This window comes from Vipera ursinii (genome assembly GCF_947247035.1).
Source record: "Vipera ursinii genome assembly, chromosome: 9".
NCBI classification, from domain to species: domain Eukaryota; kingdom Metazoa; phylum Chordata; class Lepidosauria; order Squamata; family Viperidae; genus Vipera; species Vipera ursinii.
This window is the reverse complement of record NC_139523.1, coordinates 9,322,176-9,336,330: the sequence shown is the minus strand read 5'-3', so window position 1 is coordinate 9,336,330 and position 14,155 is coordinate 9,322,176. Positions and strand designations below refer to the sequence as shown.

General features: G+C 42.3%; 1 protein-coding gene across 1 annotated transcript in view; it reads right to left on the bottom strand.

Moving 5' to 3' along the window:
• The window catches only part of CLSPN (claspin), a gene marked incomplete at its 5' end in the record, with an annotated part of 39,539 nt that extends 33,562 nt beyond the window's left edge, over window positions 1–5,977 (bottom strand). The window contains 6 exons of the mRNA XM_083370104.1: window positions 540–612; window positions 805–882; window positions 1,181–1,348; window positions 2,192–2,553; window positions 3,530–3,659; window positions 5,939–5,977. Coding sequence (XP_083226230.1) covers window positions 540–612; window positions 805–882; window positions 1,181–1,348; window positions 2,192–2,553; window positions 3,530–3,659; window positions 5,939–5,977 — 850 coding nt within the window. The remainder of the gene's footprint in view (window positions 1–539; window positions 613–804; window positions 883–1,180; window positions 1,349–2,191; window positions 2,554–3,529; window positions 3,660–5,938) is intronic.
• Between the last annotated feature and the right edge of the window lie 8,178 nt (window positions 5,978–14,155).

Sequence of the window (14,155 nt, the reverse complement as noted above, 5' to 3'; positions counted from 1 at the left end):
CGCCTACCCTCTGGAACCAGCTGCCCGTGGAGCTTAGGACTGCCCCCGACCTCCGTTCATTTCGCCGGGACCTGAAGACCTGGCTCTTCGAGCTCTCTGGCCCAGGCTGAGAATTTTAATTTTAATTGGGGTTTTTATTTTTTCAGGGATTGGTTTAATCTTTTAAAATGTTTTTAAACTTTTGTATTGATTTTGTTTTAAATACCCTGTAAACCACCCTGAGTCCTTCGGGAAAGGGCGGTATAAAAATCCAAATAAATAAATAAATAAATAAATAAATAATAAATAAATAAATAAATAAATAAATAAATAAATAAATAAATAAAAAAAAGATCAGAAGGAAGGGCCAATGTGGACATAGATTGGAGGTCTGTGGGATCACAAAGAATCGAGTCCATCTTGATTCAATTTGATGCGTTCTCTTAGGTAACACATGGCTTGACAACGGAGAACTTTTTCGGGGCATAATTGCAGTGCTGTATGAAAATTGTCCCTGGGCTGTCTTAAAAGCATTACAGGCTCTCAGCTTTTTTATATACCTCTAACAAGTCGCTGACTCTCACTGTGCAGCTGCTTGTTTTCTTCTTTCGTCAACTTGGTTGGTTTCAGCTTCTAAACAAAGAAAGGAAAATCTTGTAATAAATAACTCTTTTAAAAGCATATTGCGAAGGATAATTAAAAATCGGACAGGCAGAAGATGAAAGATGCCTCTGCTGCCACACGACTCTCTACTGAAGTTGAACAAAAACCGGGCAGAAAATTCAGCCATGTACAAGTCAATATGGGGGGGGGGGAAGTACTTACCCTTTTTCTAGATTCTTTTAAAAGCGGCCCCTCGATTTCATCCACTACATGTTTGTAATCCTCACTCTCTAAAAATAGCTGTTTGAAACCAAAAAAGGGAATGTTAATTTTCATCTCGTGCTTGAGGGACTTGATGGGATTCTATGTGAGACTATGGACAAAAAATAAATAAAAAATTACTCCAACACAGCCAATTTGCCTCTTGGTTAGAGATTCTGGGATATTTTTTTCCTAAACAGGTTCCAAAGCCTGAAAATAATAATAATAATCGGGTCCTTGAAAAGGACTCCGGTGGACAAAAGCGCCAAATCCCCTCTAGACATCTGGCTGTGTGATGAACAACAACAACAATAATAACAACCCTGATGCAACTCACCTTCTGTTTTTTTGTTTTCACTTTCTCTGCAGGTTTTATTGACATTTCCAAATTTTCAACTTGAAAAGAAAAGTCATCCTCTTCCTCCGACTCCTCCATGCCATTGTCAAAAAGCTCTTTATCTGTCAGCAAACACCCACTGTCGTTAAAAGGAAAGTCTTTGGCATTCTCCTAAGAACATTGGAAATAAAATACAAGAGATTCAATTTCATAAATGCGTTTTTTTGAACCTGCCCCTGCCCTGCATAAAATGAACTGCAACACCTGTAATTCCTAGCTGCACACCTTTCAGATCTGTTAAATTAAAGTCCTCAAAGAGTTATGTTAGAACCCACTACTAGAAAATAGGTTGGGGAAGCCAGCATGACAGAAAATACCACAAACCTTTATAAAAGGTTACACTGGCACAATGAATCATTCCACACCTCCCCATCAGATGTTTTATATAGAGCCAAACAAATTAAACAACCTGGCCACTCATGTGAGGACACCCCTAATCCATCCAAATCTCAGTCTCTTTTCAATCATTTATCACGCCCTACGTCACAGTGGATTACAAGCAGTGGGTTTTGTGAGATCAATTACATATGCTGAACTGGGAAGACTGTGTTAAAGTGACTCCTGTTTTTCATGTTTCGATGTGCAGTCTTTGCAGTTGTTACTTTTGTAAATGGGGGCGGGAACATCTGCATAAGCCATCAACCCTCTTGCAAAGAATAAAGTAGGAGTAATTTAGAACAGGGGTCTGCAACCTTGACCACTTTAAGACTTGTGGACTTCGGCTCCCAGAATTCCTCAGCCAGCTACGCTGAAGTCCACAAGTCTTAAAATGGTCAAGGTTGGAGATCCCCGATTTAGAACACAGGCAAAGCGTTTCTGTGCCATAAGCAAGACAAATTGTTAAATGGATGCTCATCCTTTGCATCAGTTCGGTCTGGTGTGCTCTGGGTCGTGTTCCATGCTACGAAACGACGCTACGGGACTCGGTCATTTTCTTACTTCCCATCATACCTTTTGTTCTTGCGGCTTTTCCTTCTTTCTTGCTTGCCTTGTGGTCTTCCTCTTCTTCTCTTCCTTCCTCTTCCTTTTCCTTGAGCTGCTCTTTTCTTTAATTTCTTTCCCGTTCAAGCTCTCCTCGTCCCTCTCAGGAAGTTGAGGCAACAGGTTCTCAGCATCGCTGTCGTCACTGTTCACCCCAGCCTTGTCTTTCTTGCCCTTTACAGCCAGCCGATTATATCTTTCCTTGGGGCTTTCCACATGGCTGGGTGCAGCCTTGAGTTTCTCAGGGACACCCTCTTCTCCTTCACTATTGCTGTCAGCGAGCACCCTCCTGCATTTGACTCTCTTACGTGTGCAGATCTCTTCGTCCGAATCTGCCCCAAACACACACGACACAAGGCTCACTTATCACGCAAAGCCATCCTTTTGTTTAACCCTAGTTTGCCATTTCACACAACCCACTAAACCGTAATAAAGCTGGCATATTTATTTTATATTTCATACGTCTCAACTGCCCAATCTTCCTCAGGGAGGGGCTCTGGGCACTGTACAATTTAATCAAAATAATAAAACATGACAAACTGAATAATTTAAGATTAAAGATTTTTAAAAAGGTAAAACATGATAAAATTGAAAAAGGTGGAGAATTCCAAGATGGGGAGACGAGGAGTTGTTAATACAAGTGTGTGGGGGGGGGGGGAGAGGGAGATGTCATGGAGCCCAGCAGCTCCATAGTTGTGTAGACCGCTGTATCCTCCATGCAAGGTTACACAGCCAAATTCTGACCCCTTTGCAGAAGGCCAAGGGATCGGGGTATTTCCTCACCTCCGAGGGCAAGATGTTCCACAAAGCAGGGGCAGCAGCAGAAAAGGCCCTCTTCCTAGATCCAGCCAGTCAAACTTCTTTGACTGACGGGGCCTGTAGCATACCTTCTTCACAGACTGACTACAGTTATTTTATCTAGAGGTTACAGAAGAATTAACAACTCCCATATAAAAAGAACCACTTAAACTTTGTAAGGTGGCAAAAATACTTGGTGGCCTGCCCTGAGAAAAAATACGTTCTCACACACAAACAATATTACATAACATTAGATTATCAAACTAAATTGAAACAATATTCTTGTGCAGCGGTCCCCAACCTTTGCGGCTTGGCAATTTGGCTGCTGGGGAGAGAACTGGGCTGCGTGGGTGGTGAGCCGGTGTGCAGCTTGACTCACGCAAGCGGTGGACCGGTGCGCACGCACACCGGCCCACCGCTTGCGCAAGTTGAACTCACGTCAACTGGTTGTGAATATGCCATGGCCCGGTAGTGGCCGTTCTAGTGAAATTGTACCCAAAAGATACAGACCTCCTTCGTCAACAGATGCAACTCCCTTGCTTATCTGGGACCAGAAGCTCATTTCACAGCTGCCTTGACCGCTGTCTGAATCACTGTCAGAAGTATCTTGAGTTCTCACATCCTGGGCATCCAAATGGAACTACAGTTCAGGTACATTGGTAAGTATGAAAAGATAAGCACATGTAATATCCAGCATGCACCAGGGATTTAAAAACGAAGGCAAATACGCCATTATTCATTTCTTGTCAGACTCAAGTTCACATTATTCCATTGGGCATCACTACTCTACACTTTCCAAATGAAGCTACAAGACCCGATTACCCAAGACTAACTTTGCTATATTATCAGGTTCATTTCAGATTTCAAATTGACTCCAGAAACCTCTGCCTCAGTTATAAAACTGTACTGAAATGTGATTGCAACTCTACATTGCAAAATTCAAAGGCAAGGTTCACATACATCATGCAGAATCTTAATGTCATTTGTTTCTGAAAACCAAATCACTGTAGCTTATTCACTAAATCATTGCTAAATGAAAGGCTTAGTAACTGTTGTAAACTTTAGCAGTTAGCATCTACAGAGCTCATGGCTCATTAACAAAAGGAGAGTCAATTAGCTTTATTCTTCATTATTTGTGAGAGGGCCATTCAAATATTTTTCATTATGATATCGTCCAAGAACAAGATTTAGAAACTTACAGTCATCTAGTGCAGAGGTCCCCAACCTTGGCAACTTTAAGACTTGTGGACTTCAACTTCAACAATTGTTGAAGGAAAAGTCTTGATCAGTAAATTGCACTAAGTTGTTCTATGCTTAACCATGATGTTTGACTAACCTAGTTAACTGGATTCACATACTACAGTAAACCATGAAACATGGTTTACATACCAGTGACACAGTATGCTAACAAAAATAAAATATAAAAACCCAGTCTATTGTTTGGGGACTGAACCAACATCTATAGCTTTTATATTCTCTGGACATTATTTAACGGCAGCTGTCAAACCAGTGTAAGGGTTGGATTTATTTAAAATTATATTCTATCAGTATTGGAACTAGAAATTCCCTACCTTTGCTTTGAAATAAAATGTCAACAATTCTAATTGAATTTTGTGTATGCTCCAGCACGTGTGGACCGTTCTTTTTTTTAAAAAAGGAGAAAAATCAGTTCCATTCATTCATTGCATTACTGTAATCCAAAGCAACTTTACAGAACCCCAAAAGAAGTTTGGCAAATTTCAGGCCCAGATCCCTACATCTTCCAAAATCTCAGTGTCACCACAAGATTCATCGCAGGCTAGGTTAAGCCAAAGCCTCAAAGAGCTGAGATTTATATAAAAGCAATTTCAAAAGTCTCCGTGCTGATCACCTTCCCCCACTGATGATCCAACAGAGGAAAGATAAAAGAACGTTACCAATGTCACTATGAAATCTTTTTTGGGGAAAGTGGGACATAAACGAAGGCAGCATTTCCAGTCCCTACTATTTATCAGAGGGACCATTCTCACGGATCATGCTGGCTAATACTTTCTTCAACCCTGATTCACTTACTAAGCCTTAGTTAGTCTTTGCAGCTAGGTTGCCTAAACCTGCCTTCCAATTCGCCATTGCTAATTCACCCCTCCTGCTAAGCCAACGGTTCCCGATTTTGTCCAGTATAACTTGTGAACCTGGCTCTTGAAAAATGCCTTTTTTCCAACACGTAAACACACACACACACACACCTTCATCCCCGTTTTCTCCAACCCGGCACGCAGGAGACCAGGTTTATCAAAAAGCCTAGAAATCAGGGGTCTTCCAACTTGGCCCTTTTATGACTTGTGGACTTCAACTCCCAGAATTCCTCTGGGAGTTGAAGTCCACAAGTCATAAAAGGGCCAAGTTGGAAGACCCCTGTCCTAGATGGCACGGCCGAGTTGGGGCTCTGCTGCTGAGACCAGGTTTATCAAAAAGCCTAGAAATCAGGGGTCTTCAAACTTGGCCCCTTTATGACTTGTGGACTTCAACTCCCAGAATTCCTCAGCCAGCAAAGCTGGCTGAGGAATTCTGGGAGTTGAAGTCCACAAGTCATAAAAGGGCCAAGTTTGAAGACCCCTGGCCTAGATGGCATGGCCGAGTTGGGGCTCTGCTGCCGCCTAGGGGCCGTCTGGGGGGCTGCCCTAACCGCGGGACCCATCTATGCGCAGCACGTGCAGCCCGGCGACTTTAGAAAAAACACCAGGATGGCCAGAATACCTAAACGGGGCGCCCTTGGCATGCCGGGATATCGAAGCGCAGGCGCAGTGCACGCCGGGAGCCGTAGTCCTGGCTCTCTGAAGAGCCTTACGAGGGAAGACGCCCGACAGCCCAGGCAGCTTCTCCTCCGACGGTTAACAGATAGCTCGTCCCAGCCCCGCGCCTGACACAGGCCAGACTCACCTCTTTCTCCTTCTCCATCGCCGCCGCCGCCGCCGCCATGATATCGGCCTCCCGCGTCGGCTAAGCTGAGCGGCAGGACCCCGGAAAGCGCCAAAAACTCCGGCTGCGTTTGAGTCTTCGCGCTCTTGCTCGGCGCTTGGCTCCGCCCCTCCACCCCCAGCCAGTCACAGCTGGCCTCCGGCCTTATGGAGCCGCCCCTTTTAGTTCCCATTGGTCGACAGCTTGAGCCGGCGATTCTCCGGACCAATGATCAAACCGTGTTTCCTATAAGGAACCGCCCCCGTGGAGGAATTTCTTGGATTCGTAGGACTACAGGAGTACAATGAAGGCGTCTTCGTCGTTTTTTAAATCTTTTTAGGCATAAGAAAAACGTTTTAACTTTTTTTTCTCCTCTTGATAAAAGAACTATGTTTATTTATTTATTTAATTTGTATATGTTATGTTAAGCCCGGCTACTGTGCCATCGCATCCAAGTGGAGAAGGAAAAGTAATGCAAAATCCGTATTTTTCCTCTTCGAAAGGTTATGGCAATTCTCCTATATGTTACCCCCGCACTCTAGGGGCCGGTGCTCATCTCCGTTTCAAAGCCGAAGAGCCAGCGCTTGTCCGAGGACGTCTCCGGGGTCATGTGGCCGGCATGACAAGACGCCAAAGGCGCACAGAACGCTGTTACCTTCTCACCATAACGGTCCCTATTTTTCTACTTGCGTTTTTACGTGCTTTCGAACTGCTAGGTTGGCAGGAGCTGGGACGAGTAACAGGTGCTCGCTCTGTTGCGCAACACTCTGTATTCGACCTGCCAACCTGCCGGCCTTCTGATTGACAAGCTCAATGTCATTGAGCCACTGCCTCCCTTGTAAGTCTCCTATAGGGCAGTGCTTTTCAACCTTGGAAAGTACAGGATGTGTGGACCTCAATTCCCAAAATTCCACAGCATGCCGGAGCTGGCTGGGGAGTTCTGGGAGGTTAAATCCACTTATCTTAAACTTGTCAAGTTTGAAAGACGTTGCTAAAGAACATCCAAAACTGCGAAGGACTCTGAATTGGGTCTCTGTGTTCATCTACTTTCAGCAAGATGTCTCCACTAATGCTAGAATGGGTAAAATAAAAAATGGAATATAATTGCCTAGTTATATTGTAAAATGGACAGCTGTGGGCACACACTTGCTAGCTTAATTTTCAAATACAATGTTATTGATCTTTTATGTGCCTCAAACTGGACTATTAGATCCAGCTAGTGCCATACCTTCGGTAAGTATAAATGTTTTTTCCACTTATAAAAAATCCTCTTACTATACTCCCCAGCGGCTTCATTTTTCCCCCCAGGTCCTTTGCTGGAATACAAATATTGCCCCTGCTTTTCCTATTCATTGACTAGGATATTTTACTGCACCCTCCTGCTTCGGGTTAATGCATTAGCAGAAATATGTGGTATTTCTGTGAGGGATGAGAAGTCCTCAGCTATCAAATGTGCTTATCCCCATTGTTCTATGGCAGTATTTTTCAAACTTTGCAATTATAAGATGTGTCACTGGGGAATTCTACAGATTGAAATCTATACATCTTAAAGTTGCCAAGGTTGAGAAACACTGTTCTAAGGGATGGTGAAGGAAGGCAAATGTATGCATATACACACACCTGCACATATACGTACATTTTAAAGACTAATTCTTTAACAGCTTATGTGTTGCAGTATACACTGTCAAAATGTACATACAAAAAGGAGACATTCTTCATGACTTTGTTAGTATATTGTGTTCAGTATACACTGTCAATACATGTCTCCTTTATGTATGCACATTTCCAGTGTTTCTTCTACAATAATAAACATATTATATACCAATAATCATGTGAATAATTACAACAGATCAGAAACCACATAAAATGCCTTGTCTAACCAGTGGCAGAAAGTGTAACATACTAATAACATTTTATTCTAAATAAGCATGGAAAATGGGGAGAAAGGAGTAAAAAGAATAATCATATGACATTTCCACAGATGCTCTTTGAATCCCTCCATACTTTTCTGTTCTCATCCATCTTGACAATTATCTGATTTATTTCTGGCTCAACCACAGCATATAAAAATCACCACCTTATTAATAAAAGCGTCGAGAGAAGCAGGCCAGCAAACTTTCCACAAAGGAGAAATCCATCCTTTGAATATAAAATGCTCCCTTCCAGTAGCCAACTATTTAGCTTCTAAAGATGGAAGCAACGTCACGTACAGATGTCTGTAATCATCTTGATCATATACAAGTTGTCCTCAATTTACAACTATAAGACCAGGATCTCTATTGCTAAGCAAGGCGGTTAAGTGAATTCCACCCAATTTTATGACATTTTGCCACAGTTGTTAAGCAAATCACTGTTCAGTGAATCATGCAGTTTAGTTAAAACACATTTGGCTTCCCCAGTTGATTCTGCTTGTCAAAAGCCAGTTAGGAAGGTCGTAAGTGGCAATCACATGACCAAAGGATGCTGCAAGTGTCATAAGTACAGGATAATTGCCCAGTGCCCAAATTTTGATCACATGACCATGGGGATGCTGCAACTGTCATGAGAAAAACATAGCTGACTTTTTTTTTCAGTGCTATTGTAACTTCAAGCAGTCACCAAATGAATGACTATAAGTTCTTCCTTGTCTAGATCAAACTTTAAACTGCCAGAATGAAGCCACTGCCTTGGCTTTGTTGCTGACCAAAAATAAGTCATTATCGGTATGCTTTTGGTAGTAGCCAACATAGCAGCAGATGGGCTGACTCGTGTCTCTCCACATTCATACAGCATGTTGTTATCTGCTAATACAGGAGTCCCCATCCTTCGGGCTGCAGCCCAATACCGGGCCGTGGCCTGGTCAGAACTGGGCAGCGTGAGCAGCTGGCGGTTGCATGCGCATGCAGCTCAACTTGCGTGAGTGGCGGGACAGCACACATTAGAACACTGGCTTACCCCTTACACAGCCTGGTTCTCCTCTCCCTTCCCCCACCAAGCTGCCAAGGTGTAAAGGCTGGGGTCTGCAGTGGTAACAGCCTCCATCTGAGCATATTGGTTTTACAGTTAGGCACTCCAACCCTCAACCTATTCAGGGTCCTCTAACTAGTAAAATGGAGGTCAGATCTTTCAGCCATATCCTCCTTTAATGTTGTTCCTTGCTTGGTGGCCTCCTTCCTCCATCTTTTAATTCAGTTTTGTTCGTGTGTACCCTCAAGAACATTTGTTCTTTCCATAAAGCTATTCTTAGATTGGAGTTGGTGGTCTTGGGGAATATGTCTATATATGAAAGTCAATCTGAGTGTCCAGCCTAATTATTATCTCAATATGTAGAATGGAATAGGAGACAAAACAGGGAGCAAAATTTCTCCTTTTCTCTGTCTTGCTTTGAGTTTCTTTGTTGCTCATTTCCAGACTTAGTCTAGGGCAGGGGTAGGCAACCTTGGCTCTTTTATGACCTGTGGACTTCAATACCCAGAATTCCCGAACCAGTCATGCTAACTCAGGAATTCTGGGAGTTGAAGTCCTCAAGTCATTTAAAAAAAGCCAAGGTTGCCTACCCCTGGGCTAAGGAAACATTGCTTAAGCCAGGGGTCTTCAAACTTGGCCCTTTATGATTTGTGGACTTCAGCTCCCAACATTCCTCACCCTGGCTGAGGAATTCTGGGAATTGAAGTCCACAAGTCATAAAAGGGCCAAGTTTGAAGACCCCTGCCTTAAGGCAAGAGAGCAAAGGGAAGTAAGCAGAGAAGTGGGGTTTGCTCCCTTCCACCATGTTCTTCATCGCATGGGTGCACATCATAAGACTAAGACTGCATGGAACCATTCCCTTGACTCTTCTAAAAGTTGCCACCAAATTATAATTTTGAACTTGATAGAAAGAAAAAATATAAAAAGATTCAGGACAATCCTGAAGTTTTATTTACTTTAAGTTAAATCTTATTTTAGCCCCGACTCTAGTCAGTGGCCCTATTTATGATTTTACATGTTGTGTGCACTAAATCAATTACTGTTTATTCAATAAATCATGATGAAACTAACTATGGCTGAGCACAATATGCTAACAAAGTCATAAAGAATAATCCATCCAACCTCTGATTTATTTACAGACAGGCATACTAAGTTTTCCCCTAAGTCTGACTATAGATCAAAGCAACTAGGAAATGATTTTTTTTCTAAATAAAACTTTAGAATGTACACTTTCAAGTGGCTTTCTCTTGGGAGAAATGTGGAAGTTGCCAAAAGATTTTGTAGTTAAATAAATAAGAGAATATACAAAGGAAAGCAGTCTATAGATCCTTCTTGAAAAATACTTTATTTATTGGAATATACATGTCATATTCGGTTTGTCAGCAAAGGCAAATTAGCTGTGATATTATTAAGTTTTTCTACAGAAACCAACAACTTGTCTTTGCTTGCTTAAGAGCTGACAGCACTATTCTTCAGAAAAGGAAAGAAAAAATTTATCTGCTTAAAAGCAAATATTTGATTAGCATTCTTTGTCTGGGCACTCTTCAGATATTTTGGAACTACAACTCTCAGAATTTATAATCAGTAAATCTGCATTAGAGGAAAATACAAAGAGAAGATAGATGATATCCATCTTGTTACATCAGATTTATTCTGCATTCTAAGGTCCTATAAGGACAGAAAATGCACATATCATGTGAAGTACTAGTACCACTTTATAAAACCCTAGTAAGACCACACTTTGAATACTGCAGCCAATTTTGGTTACCATATCACAAAAAAGATGTTGAGTGTCTGGAAAAAAATCAGAGAAGAGCAATGAAGATCATCAAAGGGCTGGAGACCAAAACGTACGAAGAATGGCTACGGAACTTGGGATTGGCCAGTCTAAAGAAAAGAAGAAATAGGGGAGACATGATAGCAGTGTTTTAGTATCTGAGGGGCTGCCACAAAGAAGAGGGGGGCAGGTTGTTCACCAGAGCACCAGAGGGAAGGACGAGAAACAATGGTTGGAAGCTGATCAAAGAGAGAAGCAACCTGGAATTAAGGAGAAAATTCCTGACAGTGAGGACAATTAACCAGTGGAACAGCTTCCCACCAGAAATCGTGGGCGCTCCATCGCTGGAAGTTTTTAAAAAGAGACTGGACAATCACCTGTCTGAGATGGTATAGGTCCTCCTGCTTGAGCAGGGGGCTGGTCTAGAACAGTGTTTCCCAACCTTAGGAACTTGAAGATGCGTGGACTTCAACTCCCAGAATTCCCCAGCCAGCATAGCTGGCTGGGGAATTCTGGGAGTTGAAGTCCACGCATCTTCAAGTCCCTAAGGTTGGGAAACGCTGGTCTAGATGACCTCCAAGGTCCCTTTCAGCTCTATTCTTGTCAGAATCCATTAGTATTTCATTTCTAACTATCTCCTCTGAGCTAACCCCAAATCTCATCTCCCCCTGGATTCTGCCATTCCCAAAGGAGAGAGGGAACAGGCATGGGGCTTTATGGCTTTCACTTCCTCTCTTAAATGTAACCTTTGTTTATTCCATCTGCCTGCTACCCATCACAATATAATCAATTGCATTCTCACTAGGCACTCCCTCATCTTACAGGAAACTAGAAAAGGGGGTGGAAAAGGGAGGAATGAAACTCTCCTGGAATCTGGTTTGTTTCTCCGAATGAAGTGTGAGGGGGGTGGAAATGATCCTGCTGCAAACGGACTGTTATCTCTCCTCTCCCATGATGGGCTTACCACCTGGAGCTTTGCTGATCCAGAACTGACTGAATGAACTGTGGGGTGGGGTTTGCTTGGGGACACTTTAAAAATATCAATCTGTGAGGGGATTCCTCAGATCCTGTCTATTATGCCTGCTATCTCCTATCTCTTAGTAAAAGTCCCCGCTTGGAAAATCTTGTCTCCAAGAGGCCTGCTTTCTTAAGATGTGGGTTGAGGTGGGTTCTGACAATTCTATTGTATTATTGTATTACACAAATGTCTTTTCTTTGTGAACTGTCTACAAATATGGTTTCTCTTGTGTTTTCTCTGATAACAGTGCCTAATCCACAGTGACAGGAATGTGGTACAAAAAACAAATTGAAGGTTTTAATTCTCTCCTGGGCAGGAAGCTCTACTGCATTGCAAGTAACAGAACACCAATATATTGTCTTTTCCAAATTATATTTTGTGGCACATATTATAGCCACTTCATATCCGCAAGAGCCTCCATGTCGTGCTGAGCCAACAATAAACAATTCACATTTGTTATGTCTCATTCAAGGTGGTGTATACTGTATAGCATTTAATGCTGTTTCCCCAAAACAACTGTGAGGAAGGCTGACTGTCCCAGCTTCCTTCCATAGTGGAGGATGGTGTGACTGCCCCAGCTTCCTTCCATAGTGGAGGATGGACTGGAACTTCTATCTTACTGCTCCTAATTCAGCATTTCATTCCTATACCACACATTTGACTTGGCATTGTTCACACATTTGACTTGGCATTGTTCATACAACTATTTTTTTAGTGACTGTTCGAAATTACAACAGCACTGAAAAAAATTAACCGGTCGTTGTACATATGACTGTCATAGCATCCCCAGTCATGTGATCAAAATTCAGGGGCTTGGCGACCAACATGTATTGCACCATCCCAGAGTTGCATGATCACCATTTGCGATCTTCACAGCCAGTTTTTTAATAAGCAAAGCCAATGGGGGAAGCCACATTTACTTAATGTCTATGTGGTTCACTTAACTGCAGTGATTCACTTAAGGCAAAAAATGATGTAAAATCGGGCATGAACCACTTAATCACTTTGCTTAAGAAAGGAAATTCTGATCCTAATTGTGATCAAAAGTAGAGGACTACCTGTATATGATCGAGACTGTTACGATCATTAAGTTTCAATGTATCCTATTTGTTACCAGTTTATCAAAAAAGATGAAGTATTCCATATAATCCAGAGCTATTTAGAATAAATGATGATAAATATCTCCATTCACTTTAATGGAATCCAATATCCAGAAAGCACAATTGTGGTTGGGCAAAGATCCTGGCATGAGAAAAAAGGAGAATTCCCAAGTGCCAGGAGGAATATTTTGGGACTCCTCCCTGTTTTAATTTCAGTGATTGCTCTGCTTTGTGTGTCAAAAACTTTGGCATGTAATAGCATCCACAGGATTAGTAATCATTCATCAAAAACATTCCAAAAGCTTAAAGTTAAATATGCAATATTGTGCTAGAGTTTTGTTTAATTATTGTTAGGATTGCTTTGTGTAGTTTGACATCAAAAGAAAAGAGATCTTACGTTGGACTGCATACCTTGCAAATATTAGGTGCCATTGTTTATTAAATCTCAAGCCTTATTTGATGATCCAAGGGTGAATTGTCAAGAGAGGGAAAACTATAAAACGTTTGGTGAGGGTAAGCTAGGATGGACCTTATTAGTGTAAGAATTGGACCCCCTCATGGAGATATAAAAATTAGGCAATACTCCAATCTAGAGCGGGCAAAGGTGCTCCAGCTCTGAATACAGCTAATCCTCCATTTACAACCATCCATCTAGTAACTGTTCAAAGTTACAACTGCAGTAGAAAAAGTGACTTACAACTGGTCCTCACACTTATGACCATTGCAGGATCCTCTGGCTCAGTCAAAATTTAAGCGCTTGGCAACCAGCATATATTTACAATAGTTTGTGACCTTCCCAGCCACCTTCCAGCAAGCAAAGTCAATGGGGGAAACTGGATTTGCTTAATGACCACATGATTCACTTAAGATTTGCAGATGACTGGGGCTTTTCAAGAAAAGATTGGACAACCATTTGTCTGGGAAAGAATCCTGCCTTGGGCACAGGGTTGGACTAGAAGACCTTCTAGGTCCCTTCCAGCACTTGTTGTTAGCTGCGAAGTCGTGTCCAACTCATCGCGACCCTATGGACAACCTTCCTCCAGGCCTTCCTGTCCTCTAACATCTTCTGGAGTCCATTTAAGCTCACGCCTACTGCTTCAATGACTCCATCCAGCCACCTCATTCTCTGTCGTCCCATTCTTCTCTTGCCCTCAATCTTTCCCAGCATTAGGCTCTTCTCCAGTGAGTCCTTCCTTCTCATTAGGTGGCCAAAGTATTTGAGTTTTAGCTTCAGGATCTGACCTTCTAAAGAGCAGTCAGGGTTGATCTCCTGTAGGACTGACCGGTTTGATCACCTTGCAGTCCAAGGGACTCACAGGAGTCTTCTCCAGCACCATAGTTCAAAGGCCTCAATCCTT